Source organism: Tetrao urogallus (assembly GCF_951394365.1).
Source record: "Tetrao urogallus genome assembly, chromosome: 5".
Lineage (NCBI taxonomy): Eukaryota > Metazoa > Chordata > Aves > Galliformes > Phasianidae > Tetrao > Tetrao urogallus.
In genome coordinates this window covers 52,023,035-52,039,811 of record NC_136818.1, presented here as the reverse complement: position 1 = coordinate 52,039,811, position 16,777 = coordinate 52,023,035, and the positions used below count along the sequence as shown (strand labels likewise).

At 61.1% G+C, this 16,777-nt stretch overlaps 2 protein-coding genes across 3 annotated transcripts; both read right to left on the bottom strand.

The window, feature by feature from the left end:
• Positions 1 to 1,582: 1,582 nt before the first annotated feature.
• On the bottom strand, positions 1,583 to 8,326 carry LOC306946587 (prominin-1-A-like; the record flags this gene model as incomplete). Its single annotated transcript, XM_079535661.1, has 24 exons — positions 1,583 to 1,634; positions 1,905 to 1,922; positions 2,241 to 2,353; positions 2,428 to 2,517; positions 2,604 to 2,672; positions 2,945 to 3,025; positions 3,238 to 3,291; positions 3,382 to 3,471; positions 3,601 to 3,672; positions 3,799 to 3,942; positions 4,031 to 4,115; positions 4,271 to 4,362; positions 4,475 to 4,598; positions 4,681 to 4,833; positions 4,916 to 5,075; positions 5,208 to 5,271; positions 5,415 to 5,486; positions 5,565 to 5,755; positions 5,945 to 6,034; positions 6,269 to 6,332; positions 6,916 to 7,036; positions 7,367 to 7,572; positions 7,668 to 7,729; positions 8,197 to 8,326. The coding sequence occupies 24 exons, from the start codon at positions 8,324 to 8,326 to the stop codon at positions 1,583 to 1,585; spliced, it is 2,397 nt and encodes a 798-aa protein (XP_079391787.1).
• A 3,112-nt stretch (positions 8,327 to 11,438) lies between these two features.
• Positions 11,439 to 14,787, bottom strand: LDB1 (LIM domain binding 1; the record flags this gene model as incomplete). Of its 2 annotated transcripts, none has more annotated exons than XM_079536365.1 (10): positions 11,439 to 11,669; positions 12,006 to 12,148; positions 12,263 to 12,386; positions 12,574 to 12,657; positions 12,797 to 12,919; positions 13,252 to 13,424; positions 13,647 to 13,749; positions 13,910 to 13,985; positions 14,180 to 14,224; positions 14,690 to 14,787. In XM_079536365.1, 10 exons carry the CDS (start codon positions 14,707 to 14,709, stop codon positions 11,439 to 11,441), a joined length of 1,122 nt encoding a protein of 373 aa, XP_079392491.1. The 2 variants fall into 2 exon arrangements, with proteins under 2 accessions (XP_079392491.1, XP_079392490.1); XM_079536364.1 differs by having other exon boundaries at positions 12,000 to 12,148; positions 14,690 to 14,709.
• Positions 14,788 to 16,777: the final 1,990 nt, after the last annotated feature.

Genomic DNA, 16,777 nt, shown 5'->3' with positions numbered 1-16,777 from the left:
TGGGCCTTGCGCTGCAGCCATGGGGTGCTGCCTTCTCCCAGCTGCTGCTCACACGAGCCCGGTGAAAACACAGCATACAAGGCCCCGGTGGCACCGCTGTGAGTGGCCCTAGCTTCTTCCCCGAGCAGCTGCCACACCATCTGATGCTGCCCTGGGCTCCCAGGCTGGGCAGAAGGGAGGAGGAGGGAGGGAACAGACCACGGCTGCTCACAGAGCTGCAGCCCCAGGGAATGGGATGCTGCCGTGTGTTGGCAAAGGTTGCGCAGGGCAACAGGTAGGTACGGGGCTCCACTTATGGTCAGGACACGTGCTGGGAGAGAGAGCAGGAGGTAAGGCTGGCACAGGTTCAGGTAGCTCCTGAAGGAAAAAGGCGCCTCTCTAAGGTCAGAAGCAAAAGGGTAAAGCAGATGTACGTAGCAGAGTGTAAGCTGGCCTGCTCCACTTCATCGCTCCCTCCGATAAGGCTTGGACTTTGCATTGAAGGAAATGAGTCAGGCTGTGTGTGTCCGTCTCCCAGCCCAGCCTTTGGAATGGTCCCAGAGCTTCAGCCAAGGAGCAGCACAGCAGCCAGCACAGGCTCAGCCCATAACAACATGCAGCTCCTGAGGAGCTCCAGGGGATAAACAGGGGTGGGCACCAGCACATGGGGGCCTCCACCCAGTCCCCTTCCAGGAGGAAACCTTCAGCCTGGGGAGCACCAGAATCACCAAGGATCAGGGCACTGACCTGCAGCCTCTTACACCGAGCAGCTCCTGATCTGCAGTGCTCAGGGATGGTCCTGAACCATGCTGGGACAGCACCTAGCCCTGCTGACAGTGGTCCTCAGGAGGCAGCCCCTGTTTGGTCCCATGACTGGCTCAGGCTCCAGGCTGAGCTCCTGCCTGGTGTAGGGAACCTGCTTTGGCAGAGGGATTGGACTCGATGATCTCTGGAGGTCCCTTCCAAACCCTACAATTCTGTGATTCCTGTAGTTGGCAGGGCAGGGCTCACTTTCAATCAAAAGCCCTCTAAGCACAGCCCCAGCTTGCACCAGCAGCAGGGAAACAAGTGCCCCAGAGCCCCTCTTTGCACACCTGACCACAATGGAAGGGTTGGGGAGAAAAGTGTATAGAACTACCCCATACCTACAACATGAAATCACCTCGTTTATTGTTTTACACCCAAAATCACAGCACTGGAGAGTCAGGCTCCCTGCACAAATAAATACTCACATTGGTTATGGAGCAGGTAAGCAAGTTCCCCTCAGCCAGCAGCATCTGCCTGTGCACACAAAGGGGAGGAGGGGTCCTGGCCCAGCCCCACACCACAGCATGGCTGCAATGAACCGTGGGGAGATGCTGTGCTACTCCTCCCCTTCCCTGCCACCTCCCCCAGGTGATGAGGGGTAGCAAAGCCCCACCTGGGGCAGTGCAAAGAGCACACACCCTTCTCCTGCAGGCTGTCTCCCAGCTGTAGCACCTCACCACTTACTGGGAAGTGGGGAGGGGGCTCCCAGCCTGTTCCCAGTGCTAAGGGAGAAGATGCAGCAGACAGAGCTGTCGTGTTCAGCGCCCTTAGTTCCTGTGCCGTGTTGTGATGGAGGCTAATGACTTGTAGCTGGCTGGGGGATTTTGTACAGGTTGAATGCAGGCCCTCTGCAAAATCAAGGGTGTTTGCGTCACGCCAACCACAGAGGACAGCAGGGGACAGCCAAGAATGCCATGGGAAGGCAGAATGCTGTCCCTCTGTGGCCCAGCACCCCAAAAAGAGGAGGGGGGAATGTGGTAAAGGGACCCCGAAACAGTAGTACTGCACAGGTCCCACCTTGCTGCCTGCACCCCCCTCAGCTTGTGCTTTCCAGATTCCTCTCCTTGTCCCCATGCCCCAGGACTTACCCCAAGTAGGGACCCAGCACTGCTACTTACATCTCCACAGCTTCTTTCCTAGGGGGAAGGAAAAAGAAGGGATCACGTCAGTGGGTCAGAAGGGCCTCTTGAGAGCCCAGCCCAGCATCACACTGCAGGATGGGGCTCTTCCGGGGCACACAAGGAAGGTGTAGGTGCTGCAGGCTGTGACAGTCCCTCCATTCCAGCCTCCTCATCTGGGCACAGCGTGGGGGCTCCTGCAGCCCATGGAGTTTTGACATTCCTGAGCATCACTTCTCCAGCAGCACACAGCTCCTTCGGCCGCACTGCAGTTCCACCAAGGGGTGGTTTGCAGAGCAGACCCCAGACCAGCACTGTGGCAGGGCAGATCCTCACCTGTAGTCGTCGTTGATGTCCATGCGGCGGTAGAACTTGGCGAGACGCACGGCCAGAATGATGCTGGGCAGCAGGAACACAGTGCACCAGCCCAGGCTGAACCAGAAGGTGTTCTGGGAGCAAGGAACAGTCATCAGCCACCCCATCAGCATCATTTTCCACCCCATATTCGTGTCATCCCTCTCACCATAGAGTCCAAGATGTGGTCACAGGCGATGGCCTCCACGTTATCCAGGCTCTGGGCTATGGGCTTGCAGCGTGCCACATCCATCCTCAGCTGGGGATACAGCTGGGACAGGTCATGCTGGGGTTCCCCCAACCCTGCCACCCATCCCCGTGCCTGGCTGGGTCAGGCTCACTCACACTGCTCTTGGCCCAGGCGATGTAGGTCTCAAAGAAGTCCAGCAGCTCCTCTAGAAAGGCCCCCGTCTCCTGTGGGGGGCAGGCAGAGAATGGGGATGCTGTACCCCCCAGCCCACACCGTGCCCCACATCCCCTCTATGCCAGGATCAGAGTCAAAATGCCACTCGATCTGGCAGCAAAGGGCCTGCATGATGCCCCCAGGCCCCTTGCCAGAAATGGGGGCACGTGGAGGCACAGGGGACCCCTGGGAACTATGTGGTATCCCTGTGAGGTGGGGTCTCAGTGAGGCCAATCCAGTCATATCCCCCCATGTGCCCCTCAGCAGGGCAAAGTGAGCTCACATTCTTGATTATGTTCCCCATCTCCCTTCTCAGGAACTCCTCTGTGGCACTGGCTTTGTCCAACGTGGAGTTTGTCTGCGCCTGAGACAAAAGGAGCTGTCAGCAGCACGATGGGGAGAGCAGTGTCTCTGCATCTCCCCAACCCCATGCAGCAGCGGTCCCTGAGACGCAGCATCTCTGAGCCAGAGAATGGGGCAGCCCTATGCCCCATTAACAGCCCCAGTGTGCCCCAAGCTGTGGGTTAGCCCCATAACAGGGAGTGTAGGAGCTGGGTTGCCCCATGTGTGCCTCACCTCGAGCTGGGCAGCCTGGCTCTGCACCAGCTGGATGTTCTCCTTCAGGGTTTTCTGGGGGTGGTGGACAGAGAAACAGGGATGTGTACCCATGGCTCACTCGATGCCCCAGCAGGGTGCCTTCCCCTTCCCAGTATTGCTCACCAGCAGCCCTGAGAAGCTGCTGTTCAGCTCCCTGTCCAGCTCCCGCAGCTCAGCAGCATCTGCCTTCAGGTCCCTCTGCACATCTGCACTCTGCAGGAGAGGCTCTCAGCAGTGCCCATCAGATAACAGAAGGACCCCACTGCCAGCCCTTGCCTGCTCTGGGGCATAAGGGGCTCCTAGGCCAGGGGACACCCCTCAGCCCTGGGGACAGGATCTCACCGCGTTGCCCACCAACTGCTCCAGCTCTGTGGCCAGCTCCTGCAGGCTGCCCACCGTGACGCCCTGATCCAGCTGGGAAAGACACAGTGCTGAGGTGGGGTGGGGGTGAGGACAACAGCAGGGCTGCACCCCATCCCCATGGGGCAGGATGGAGCCGGGACAGCACCCGGACCCCCCATCCCGACCGCAGCCCCACACCTGCTGCAGGGTGTGGGTGAAGCTGGGGGGCTGTGCATCGTGGCAGGCATTCAGCAGCAGCTCCCGCTGGCTCTCGTTCAGCACAGAGATGGGGGTCAGGGTGATGTTCAGCTTCTGGAAAGCCGCTGAGATTTTCCCTGTGTACTGCAGGGTGAGGGGAGCCGTGAGGAGGGGCGTGACACAGTGCCAGCCCCATGTCCCCACCTGTGTTGTGTCCCTCCTTGGCGCTCACCTGGCTGATGTCCAGGAGCTCATCCAGGGACACCCTCTGGTCCAGGCGCAGTGTCTGCCATAGGGCAGCATCCCGCTGGCATTCTCTGAGGGGTGGGCACAGGGCTGGGATCGAGCCGGGTGCTCCCCCAGGGCATGTCCTTACCCAGGGAACACCTCGCTCCTTCCCTGCACACAACCCCAGGACAAGCTCCCACCCTGGGGGACCCACCCTGGGGACGCTGCCCATAGCTGTGCCCACCTGTAGATCTGCGAGAAGGTGATGGTGCCACTCTCGTCACCCAGCACCTCCGAAAGGTTGAAGCCGGGGATGAGACCAGGGGTATCCACAAGCTGGGTTCCAGGGAAATAATGGAGCAACCAGTCATGGTGCAGGGTGGGACACCAGGGAGAGCCCCCAAAGCTGTCCCAGCCCTGGGTGAAGGCAGAGGAGGGGGGAGCCCACCTGGAAGAGCTGCTGGCTGCTCCAGGACTCACAGACCAGCATGTAGATGTTCCCCCCCAGGAAGAAAGTGAGCAGCACCAGCAGCATCAGCAGCCAAGAGAAGATGAAGCTGAAGCCCACCCCTCTGCAGAGCAGAGCTCCATCAGCACGGGGAGTGCGCAGCCTGCACACCACCACGCACAGCCCTGCCCGAGAGCCTCACTCACACCATGAAGAAGTTCCCTCCGGTGTTGGAGACGCAGCCGCGCTGGGTGGGCAGCGTGCTCTCCTCGTGCCCCAGCGGCCCCAGCAGCAGCCCACAGGTGTTGCACAGGACTACCAGCAGCACCATGCAGCACAGCAGGGCACACACGCTCCACCTGGGGCAGGATGATGGCAACGGTTTGGGCTGAGAGTCCAAGAAGGGGGGAATGCCTGAGGTAGGTGGAGCAGCCCCCCTACCTGATGCTATCCAGGTCAGTGATAGTCTTCTGGTTGTCCCCCAGCACGGCATTGGTTTGGTTCACCAGGTTCCCAGCTGTCTCTTCCACATTCTGCAGCGGCAGCTCGTCCTGCATGCTGCGAATCTCCTGCCTGATGTAGCCCAGCTGCTCCTGGGTCCCTACAGGGCATGGGGACAGGGATGGGTCGCTGATGGAGCTACCACCCACACCCTGCTCTTCCGGGAGAACCCAAGGAGAGGATGGGATGCTTGGTCCCCATGGTCAAGCATCAGCATGGCAGCCCTACTTACGTGTCACCACGTTCTGGGACTGCTCTTGCACCTTTCTGGGGGCCTGCTCCAGCATGCTGATCACCTGCACAGGGACAGCATCCAGCTCCCGACCCCCTCCCAGCCATCCATAGACAGCACAGGACTTATGTACTCCACCAGCCTCAGGCACCCACCCCGCTCTTCCCTCCACGCAGCCCTTCACACTCCCCCAACGCACCCCCTCACCTCCAAATCCCCCTCTATGCCACTGTCCAGCACATCCCACAGCGCCTCCAGCTGCCGCTCCACACCGGGCACCTGCAGGCACAGCTCAGGGTGAGGGGGCCGCAGGCTGGGCAGGGAGGTGGGGGACACCCATGGCCCCCCAGAACTCACCGTGCTATAGTTGGCCACGAAGGCCACACCACTGGACGAGGTGGTGCTGCAGGGCTGCCCGCAGCGCTGCAAGGTGCTGTTGATGCGTGCCCGCAGCGTGCCCAGCTGCCCGTCGTAGGTGCCCTGCAGTTCCTCCAGGCGCCAGCGGGTGCTGTTGATGGTGCCAAAGGTGGACGCCAGTGTTTCCATTGCTGGAGAGGCAGCAAGGGACATCCAGGAATACACCCCAAAGTGCCAGCGTTCCAGCCAGACCAGGGATGGGCAGGCACACCCCTCCCCAGAGGCCTTTCCCAAAACACCACATGTGCCCCCAGCCCAGCCCTCAGCCCTCGTATCCCACCAGTGTCCCCCACACATCCTCAGAATCACTGGGACATCACCTCCCAAAAGGCTCTGTAGGGATCCCAGCGCCTCGTCTGTGCAGCTCCTGATGCTGGAGGCGATCCTGCCGCCGAGGAGGGGCCCAATGTCTGTGGAGATGGGGGGGGGGGGGGTCAATGCAGGACCCCCCTTGGACTGCACTGAGCAGCCCATGCCTTGCATGGGAGCTGCTGGAAGAACTGCCCTCATACCAAACCTCATCCCACAGCAATGTGCTGGAGTCTGGGCAATAGGGCCATGCTAGCCCAGCATCCCTAGCCACCCCAATCCCCAAATCCCCCCCACAACAGCAGGAAGGTGCCCCCATCACCGTGCACGCTCACTCTGTAGGCTGTCATTGCTGCTGCCCAACGGGACGCTGCTGCTGTCGATGATGAAGCTGACTTGCTGCAGGGGCAGAGAATCACAGAATGGCCTGGGTTGGAAGGGACCTCAACGATCATGAATCTCCAACCGCCCTGCCACCAACCTCCCCATTTAATACTAGACCAGGCTGCCCAGGGCCCTATTCAATCTAGCCTTGAACACCTCCAGGAATGGGGCATCCACAACCTCTCTGGGCAGCCTGTTCCAGCACCTCACCACTCGCTCTGTAAAGAACTTCCCCCTGACATCCAACCTCAATCTTCCCTCCCTCAACTTAAAACCATTTCCCCTTGTCCTGCAGTTATCTACCCTTTCAAAGAGTTGATTCCCCTCCTGTTTGTAGGCTCCCTTTAGGTACTGAAAGGCTGCAATGAGGTCACCCCGCAGCCTTCTTTTCTCCAGGCTGAACAAGCCCAGCTCCCTCAGCCTGTCTTCATAGGGGAGGTGCTCCAGCCCCCTGATCATCTTCGTGGCTCTCCTCTGGACCCTCTCCAACAGCTCTGTCTTTCTTGTACAGCGTGGGGTGGGGACTCCTTGGGGACCCCTCCCATCCCCAGCCCCGGGGCTGCCCTCCCCTCGTCCCCCACTCGGGATGCGGGCGTGCCTGGGGGATGGAGAGCAGGTAGGAGCAGAGGTCGTGCACGGTGCTGTTGATGTTGGGGAAGGCGCTGCTCACAGATTGCGAGAAGCGGATGTTGCTGATGAAGGCGCACACATCGCCGGCCCTGTAGGATGAAGGCAGCGGGGTCAGCGGGAGGAGCACCGACGTTCTCTCCCGGACCCTCCAAACGCAGGTGCAGGACGCACTGCTGAGCACCCCAATGAGGGACCCGGCAGGACGTGCAGCGGACGCGCCCCGCGCCCAACTCCGCCCCTCCGGCTACGGGGAGACCGAGGCACGCGGAGCCCCGCTGCGAGGCTGCCGGGAAGGGCTCTGGCCCACGGTCCCGCTCCCCACCGCCACCGCTTCCTCCCCTTTGTCCCTCCGCGCCGGAGCCGCTCCCGCAGAGAAGGCAGCTTCCAGGCGAGGCCTTCCCGGCCGCCGCGGCACTCACAGCAGGAGCGCCGACACCAGCAGCACAGCGCTGTACAGCACCCGGCGTCGGCTGCGCATCCGCCCGCTCTGCTTCTGGGACATGCGGCCCCCGCAGCGCCCGCAGCAGCGGCAGCAGCAGAAGCAGCATCCAGCCAGCGGCACCGCGACGGCGAAGAGCAGCCCGATGGCGATGCACACCAGGAAGCCCAGCTCGTAACGCAGCAGCTGTGAGAGGGAGAAAGGAGGCACGAGGCTGGCGGCCCGGGTCTGCGCAAACCCGCGGGGTGGGATCTGGCTCTGCACCCCGGCTTCACGCTCACCTCCTTTTTCTGCTCGTCGGTCACCACCCTGCCCTGCATCTGTGCCAGATCCGCTATCAGCTCTGGGGGACGGGGAGCAGAAGTGGTCGTGAGCGGGCACCCTCCCTGACCCCAGCCATAACTTCAACCCCAGCCCTAATTCAACCCTAACCTGGCTTTGGGACTCCTAGCACCACCCAGTGCTGCGGCTCTGGGCAGCACGTGCCTGGCACCTTTTCCAGCCGTCTCCCCCCAGCCGTTTGGCACCCAGGGAAATCATCACCAGTCCCAAACTCTCTGTTTTGGAGGTTCTGGGGGGGCACTCTAACATCACCCTGGCAGCGTGCACGTGACACCTGGGATGGGGATAAAGCATTCTGCATGGACGGGGGCAAAGTCCCCCTCCACGATGCTTGCTTCACTTCCAGGTCTTGCCCTACCTTCTCCTATGGACCTATTATGGGCTGCCTCTGTGCCGTGTGACACATTGTGAGACCCTCCTGACCCCACCACAGAAGACTCGGGAGGTCCTGGAACCCCCAGCACGCACCCAAGGGGAGACTGTGGGGCTGCACCAGGTGCAGGAAGCCGTGCACCATGCGGAGCAGCCCCGGCATGCTGCTGCTCGGCTCCTCGAGGCCGGGGCCGTACACGGGCTGCGAGATGTTCCCCAGCTCCATGGTGGCACCTGAGCAGAGAGGGGACAAGGACAGCTACAGGTCACACCCTGCCACCCATCCCCGAGCGGGAAACGTGGGGGAAAAATCCCATACCCCACAGCCTGGGGTTGGGATACGGGAGGGGTGGGGGCAGCGGGCTGTGCCCAGGGGGAAGCGAAGGATCTCGGGGAGACAGGCGGGGACAAAGCACTTACCGCGTCCTGCGGTGCCCCGCCGCACAGCTAACGCTAACGCCCGGCTCTGCGGCTCCTTTCAGTTTCAGCCCAGGGACTGAAAAGCTCTGCGCTGGCAAATGCACCGCCCCACCCTGTCCCGGCCACCGCCTGGCTCCCGGCCATCCCGCGTCCGGGTCAGGGCCACCAGCAGCAGCGCGTCCCAAGCGCGATCCCACGGGACTCCCGGAGCTCCCCCCCCCCCGCTGCCCATCCCGTCCCGACGCCCCATATCTGCCCCTCCCACAACCCTCATCACCTTCCCGGCCCCACATCCCGCATGAGCTGTCGCAGTTGCCTCGCTCTGGGACAGGTGCCGGGAGCTGTACCCGAGCTGTACCCTATGCCCTTTTCCCCTGCCCCACGGCAGCTCTTGGTGCCCTGGGTGAGAGGCAGCTTGGTGGCCCCCCTCCTACCCCCCAACCCCTGCCCCCTGTAGCACAGCATGGGCCCTGGGACAGGAAAGGATGCAATACACCAAGGGAAAGAAAAACAGGGAAAAACTGCATAAACTTGGCTCGTGCAGCGTAGGGCTGTCACGGGACTCCCCCGAGGTTTTAAGGTGGATTTTTTTCCGGCTGCTTTACCTTTACCCCAGGGTGTGGAGGCACTCGCAGCTCAGCCTCTTCCTGCTGCAGACACCCTGTGCAGGAACATCCCTAAGCTGCTTTCTGGTGCTCCTGGCTGGGGGGGGGAATGGCTGAAGCACCCCCCACTGCAGCTGCTCAGGAGCCGAAACCTGGAGGGTTTGGGGATGTACCTTAGCACCAGCACCGGCACCCCCAGGCCCTGGGCTAAGAAATAAGCGCTCAGGACAGCCTCAAACCGAAAAGTCATTTTATTGGTACCATACATGACTCATAAATGGCACAAACTATGGAGGACGGGGGAGGAAGGGGGGGCAAAAGAAAAAAAAAGAAAAAGGCATTTCAGTGTGCCCGGGGAGAGGGTGGGCAGCGAGGGGGCACATCACCACTCTGTGGGAACCCCAGCACCCATCGTACCTTACTGCAAAGCAGAAACCCCCTCGGTGCCGTGGGAGCCTCCTCTGGGGTCCCATGCTTGGGGGCAGAGATCTGCAGGACTGAGACCGCAGCCCCCAGGAAGTGGAGGTCAGCATGGGACACCCCACTGGGTGCTGGGACTTGGGATCAGGTCAGGGCTGAGCCAAGGGTCTCAGGCACCGTCTCCCAGTCCCTCAGGAGGGCTGGGGGGACACGGGGTCCCTCCCATCACAGCCACCCCCAACCTGGGTGAGACGTGGGCTGCGCCCAGAACCTCTGTGCTCACGGGGCAGCCCCTGACGGCTCCCACCCAGCCCTGCGGGGCTCACAGGCTGTTGCTCCCCCCAGCACGGTGCTGGGAGGGTGCTGGCAGAGAGAGCAGAGTGCAGACCCCCCCCAAAACATTCCCTTGCACACTCACTCTCCCCACTCACACACACACACACTCTTGCACCCAGCATAGCCCCATCCACCCTGTGGGGCAGCACCTGCTGCACTCCCAAGCTGGGGACATACCAGGGGGGCACACATGCAGCCAGACCCCCAGCTCACCCCACAGTACCCTACTGAGGATGCGGGGGGGCAGTAAACACACACACACCCTCCCCCTCGCCTTCAATCCTCACCTTGGAAGAAGCCTTGGAAGGAAAATATTTTTTTTCCTTTTTTTTTTTTTTTTTTAAACCAAAAAAGAAAAAAAATCCCAAAAAAATTATTATTATTCTCATTGTTTCCCCTAACATCAATGGAGGCACCTGCTCTAGTGATAACACATTGAAAGAACAGTATCGTACACACTGTCTACAGCGCGGAAATGTACAAGCACGAGGTACACGAACTGGGGGGGGGGGGGGGGGGGAGGGAGGGAAGGAGCAGGGACAACAGCACACAAGATTTACATGGAGGAGGGAGGTGGGGGGCTGCCCCCCACCCCCTGGAGGGATTAGAAAGGAAGTCTGCAAAGTCTCTCCTTGGTTTGAAGCTCTCCGAACTGGATATAAAACGAGACTCCCAAGAGAAGAAGCCTGTACAAAAGTCAGGACAGGGTGAGAGCGCTCAGGGCAGGGAGGGGGGCACTGGCCAGGGAAGGGGGGTGGAGGGGGCAAGAGGGGGTTTGTCCCATATTTTTTTTTTTTAAACTTACAATTTTAATAATATTATTAAAAAAAAAAAAAAACAAAAAAAAAAAAACAAAAAAAACAGACAAAAGTAGGAGGTACTGGGAGCCGGAGGTCACCAAGGGACTCCGGGTGGAGACGCGGGGGCTGCTGGCCTTGGACCCCCCACCCCCCTCAGCTCCCTCCCTGCTGGGTGCTTTCTATGTACACAGTCCCCAGCAGGGCCCTGCTGGGGGGTGGGGGGGAGCGAGGGGATGGGGGCCAAGGAGGGGGCAGGAGAGTGGGGAATGCCCGGTGAACGACCCCCAACACCACAGCAGCCGGGGCTTTGTCCTCGGCCAGCCCCACCAGCCCCAGGCTGGGCTGGAGGCGCGCGCACACAGCAAACACCGCCGTCAGACCCAGGAGGGGAGAGGAGGAGGAAGGCTGGACCTCACCGCAGGGCTCTGCAGCCCCGCCGCGCCCCGTTCAGCAGGCAGGGGCTGGGCACGGCGGGAGGGGACACGAGAGGCTCTCCAGGGATGAAGAAGCAGGGAGGAGGAAGAGGGAGAAGGGGGAATAACGAAGCTACGGCCCCGACATCCGCCCCTGCCCTGGGTCTGGGGGCAGCGGGCGCGGGGGGAGCGGGGAGGCGGCGGCAGGCGCTGCCCCCGGCCGTGGGTCCCGCCGTGGCGCGGCGCCGATCCGCCCCAGTACCTCGCCGCTTCCCAGTCACTCTCCGTTGCAAATGTACAGGTAGATCGGTTGGGACTGAGTCCGCGGGGGGGGCGCGGGGCCGTTACTGCGACGCCTGCGACGTGGGGTTCTCTGACTTGCTCTCCTGGCTGGAGGGCGGTTTGCTGTTCCAGGGGCTGTTGGCCCCCAGCGCGGGCGAGTTGTTGAAGCTGTCCTCGTCGTCGATGCCGTTGGCGGCGTCAAACTGCGTGTTCTCCAGCCGAGTGATGAGCCGCTCGTCCTCGTCCCCGAACTCCCCCCCCATCAGCGTGGGCTCGCCTACCACCATCACATCCTGAAAGGGGAGACGGTCCCGAAACATAATCGAGGTGGGGGGAGCCCCGGCCGCCAAACCCCCCCCCTCCCGGCACCGCAGCCCCTTCCTCAGCTTCAGGGTTGCCTCCTCGCCTCTGTCCCTGGGCTGCTACTCACGCTCTGCAAGGGCTGAGGCAGAACAGGGGGAGGGAAGGGAGACCTGGGGCTGCCCCCTGCTTTTCCCCGTCACCAGGAGAGGACCGGGGCCTCGGACAAGCAGCCCTGGGGATGTCCCTTAGCCACTTCCTGGGGCTGGGAGCCCACCCCTCCATCCCGGGGAAGGAAAAGAGAATGGAAACGGGATGCTTACAGGTACCTGACTGGACAGAGCGAAGGTGCTGGCGGGGCTCTTCTTCTTGCTGTTGCTGTTGTTGGTGTTTCCACCGCCGGAGCTCATCGTGCTGCCCCCTGACATCTTCCTTTTCCGGCGCTTGCTGGGCTGCTGCCGTGCCGGCTCCGCTGGGCCGGGAGGAAGAAGCAGTCGGTCAGCCGCAGCTGAGTGCCCCCCAACCCTTCTGCCAGCACCACCTCCTCCCACCCGCACCACGCAGCCCAGCAGGCAGCGGCACTCACCGGGCGGCGCGACCATCCGCTGCCACTTCTGGAACAGGCAGGTCTTGAGGCAGTCCCGGGGACTGAGGCTGTAGGTCTTGTGCCGTGACATGAGCTCCTGCATTGGTTCTAGGATTACACAGAGCTGGGGGAGCAGACAGGCATGAGGTTAGACGTTGCCAAAGCCAAGAGCCCCTCTGCCGTGTCGCGGTGACCCAAGCCTCGTGCAGAGCCCACGGGCTCCACACACTTGCTGCCCCACTGTTGTGCATTATCCTCCCCCCTCTTCCAGACCCCCGACGCACAGCCCGCTCTGCTCCTGGCACACGTACTCGGAGGTAGTTGAGTGTGGAGTTTGAGAGCCCACAGCGGGTGATGTTCTTGGATAACTGGTCCAGCATCTGGGGGTCCTGTGCCTACGGGCGAGAGGGACAGCGCTCAGCTGGGGATTGTCCCCTGTGCCCCATCCTGTAACGGGGTGTGGGGGAGCCCCGTCTGTGCGGCAGGGGGAGGAGATCAGCAGCCCTGCCCCACACTTTGAAGAGCGGTACTCACATGCATGGCAAGGATGCTGCGGGGGATGAGCTCTCGATGCTGGCGGATGCTGAAATGCCACGTCTTTATCCTCATCATGTCATCAAACATGAACTCCAGGTAGAGCCGCCCCTCCACGCACACCTGGGCAGGACACAGAGTCAGGCACGCGCTGCCACCCTGCTCCCCCAGCCCAGAACCCTGAGAACCCATTGCTCCTGCACACCAGGACACCCATCCCTTAGCTTGGGACTGCCTGGCACGAGTCTCAGCACAAAGCAAACACAGGAGCCTTCACAGACAGGGGACCTGTGCCCAAGGGATGCTGCAAGGGCAGGCTATCTTTACAGTGCTCCATCAGCACAGCTCCATCTGCTCAGCGCACAGCCACGAAAATCAGTGCCCATCCCTCACTTCATGTCACCACTGCCACTGCAAGCATCTGTCAGACTGAGACACGTGGGGGCTGGAGGTACCTGGGTGAACATGGGCTTGCCATGCTGGGTGACCATGGTGCACTGGTCGCAGTCCAGAGAGACAAAGTTGTTGTGGAAGGACTCCTTGGGGTGCTTGAGCACGTAGTAGAGCTCTGTGGCCCCTCCTTCAAAGATGCTGCGGAAGTAACGGGGTATCAGAGTCCGGCCAATTGCTGGAGTGGGAAAAGGAAGAAAATAACATCAGTAAAAACGACTCATCCAGGTGTGCATGTGAATAAGGTCCCCATGGCTGTAGGCAACTGGGCTCCAATCCCTCGCTCATGCCTACCCATGCAGCCCCATCGTAAAGCAATGCCTCTGGGAAGGAGTACTCAAGCACAAGCTCTGGGAACCCCAGGGGCTAGCCCTAGCCCCACCACTCTGCTGCCACTTACTGTATCTCTTTGGTCCATCCTCCAAGCAGAAAGTGATTGTTAGCATGGCATCGTCCTCAAAGAACTCTGTGGTGAAGGCGTCCCACCACAGATTGTCACATTCCTGGGGACAGCAGAGATGCTGGGTTAGGGGACAAAAGACAGGCAGCCCTACGCTCAGCCCTTGGAGGACTGCATTCAGATAAGCACCCGGAGAAGAGGTTGCCCCCCTGTCATCAGCCACCCCTCCCACTCGCTTCCCAGCTCGGTCCCGGGCTCCCCACCTCTGTCCAGTTCTGCAGCCGCTTGTTGAGCTCAAATATCCTGTAGTCAGTCTGATTGCCATACGGCGTGTGCCTCCTGCCAGGGAGCAGAGAACACGTGGTCAGAACAGGGAGCAGCTGCAGCGTGGGGCATAGGGATGGGGATGAAGGTATGGGGACATACGGCCTCCGCAGGCCATCAATGTGCCATACTCATCCTCCCCAGGCACTGACCCCAAACCAGACTGGGGCAGGCTCTCTGCTCCTTCCCTGCCAGGCCCTCACACTTACCCAATGCCAGGCTCCAGGTACGTAGGTGGGTACATGGGAGTAGGTCTGTGGGAGAGAAGCAAGACAGCGGGGTCAGCAATGGCCAAGATCCTTATCCCTGGGCTCCACAGTCCCCATCCCCTCTTCCCTTCTACCAGCAGCAAGCAGTCAGGATGCTGGTGTCTGACAGCCCCACAGGGTGACCTGCACCCCAGAACTGAGCTGCTTCCCAGCCCCAGGGGCCCATCCTGCTCCCCCCAGGGCTGGTGCCAGGAACAGGGAATGTGGCAGGGGCTGGAACTGTCCCCAGAAGATTGACCTGGCAATGGGCTTGGTCCCACAATGCTGGAGAACTGGGGCTCCCTTGATCCCGAATGTAACCCTTTCTTCACCCAGCAATACTAGCTCCCATCCCATCTCTTGCCTTGTGCTAATTGAGTTAAGATGTGCTGCAGTCTCAATACAGCTCTGGGGATCCAAGAGACCAGAAAACCCCAAGCCTCACCGATCCCTCCCCAGCCCCCAGCTCACCCCACATCTCGATCCAGCATGGTGCCCGGATGGAATGGGGGGAAGGCGTTGCCGTTCGGGGGCTCCTTTGGCGAGTACAGCTTGAATGACTTAGAGGAACAGCCTGCAGAGAGAGGGAGAACACAGGTCAGTCACAGGCACCAAGCAGCAGTACAGAGGCACCTCATCCCTGCTGCCAGGAAGAAGAAGAGGAGATGGAGGGATGAGGGACCAGCACTGCCGGGGTGCCCTGACCTGTACTGGAGCAGCCAAGCCCCCAACAGCACAGTCCCATCCCCGATGCCGGTCAGACCCACTGGTGCACACAGTTTGTCAGTTCTCAGACAGATCTCGGTGCCCCGGGGGCGGTGCAGCTGGCGTGCCAGGGAGCGGTTGTGCCCTACCCCCCCACCCCCAGCCCTTCCACGCAGCTCCTAATCCCACCGACCTGACCCGAGAATCACATGGGATCTTTTCGCTGACCTTTCTATCGCCATGGAGACGGGTGAATAATCACCCGGCCGGCAGGTCCCCAGGCAGCCACCATCTGCCACTCAGGCAGGCCAGCGGTCACCAGGTTCGAGATGGAAGGCGATGCCGCAAACCGGTCCCACCGCTCCCTGCTGCCCCTCTCGCCCCATCAAGTAACCCGGGGGCGGCAGGGGGCTCCCACGCTGCCACCCCTGGGCTCCCCGCAGCAGCCCGGCACACCCACAGCTGACAGGACGCGGCACGCAGGGCCAGGCGATGCCGAGACACGCGGTGGGAGCAGCCGCTCCCCGCAGCCGGGCGGGCTGCCAGGCAGCACTGGCTCTACCGGCTCAGCTGGCCTCACCGCTATGGGGGATCCCCGGCGGTGCTGCAGCAAAGTGGGCGCGGGGTGCACTGCTGCCTGTGGGGAGATCCACTGCCATGGGACGGAGCGGGCACAAGAAAGGAGAACAACATAAGGATTAAAGAAAGCACTGCCCCCAGCGCTGGGAGTTGAGACAGCCAGATTTGGACCGGTATGGGATGCCCCACAAGGTCACACGGCACATCTGGAGGAGACAGTGCACCTCATCACGCAGGAGTGCACTGCTCCTCACCCCCTCCCACTGCAGCGGGGGGAGCAGGGCAGGGCTGCCCGCCTCTATGGCACAGACATAAGTTTTGCCACCAAGGTCAGCACCAGTGCTGGGGAATTCTTGCTTTCATCCTGGTCAAGTTGTGCTCTATGGAAATCAGAATTCAGCTGAAGCTGAGCTGGAAATGCAGCGCTTTCCTCACTGCCATTAAATAACACAGAGTCGAAGCATACTCGATGCACAAGAAACTTTCCCAAGGTGTTTGAGATGCATCAATTCACCCCACAGAGAGTGCATTGGTCACCACATCCTCAGGAGAAAGGAAAATCAAACCTGAACAGCAGCTCTCATCTTCCAATGCTTTGTTTTTACACCCCTGAAGGCTCTGTGTCCCTCAGCCCTGCATGGATTTGAGCTGACAACGAATTCCCTCTGTGTGCATAGAATGATCTCACAGGGTGGTGGGACCCTCCCCCCCCTCTGCTTGGGGTAGGACACGGGGACAGCCACAGTTCCCACCTGGGGCTCCCCAGTCAGATGTCATATTGATGCGTCCTGGGAGCCAGGCATCAGCGTGCCCCAGTGAGGCTGCCTTCATCCTCCTTTCTCTCATCCGGACAGGATGGAGCGCAACCAGCTGCAGGCACAACACCCTGGACAGCCTCCCCAAGTGATGCACAGTGACATCTCCGCATGGATGTCACCAAGCTCCTTGGCCCCAGTGGAGGGACACGCATCCCAGCACCACCGGCAGCCCAGTGCCCACTGTCACACACAGCACTGCTTTGCATCTGCGGGACTGCAACTCAGGAGGATGGCACCTGGCCACAGAAGTGATGTGAGCTGCAGCCTGATGGAACAGCACTACAGGAGATGGGTAGGGAAGGGAGCAGAAGTGACGGCCCACCAGCATCCCTGCTGCCTGCCAGCCCCGGGAAGGGAGGGCAGGGAAAAGCTGGTGCAGCCCCGCAGCCAAGGATGGCTGTCAGCCCCACGTGGCACATGGAGATCTGGCATCCCGGGATGCACCGCTCCACTCTGC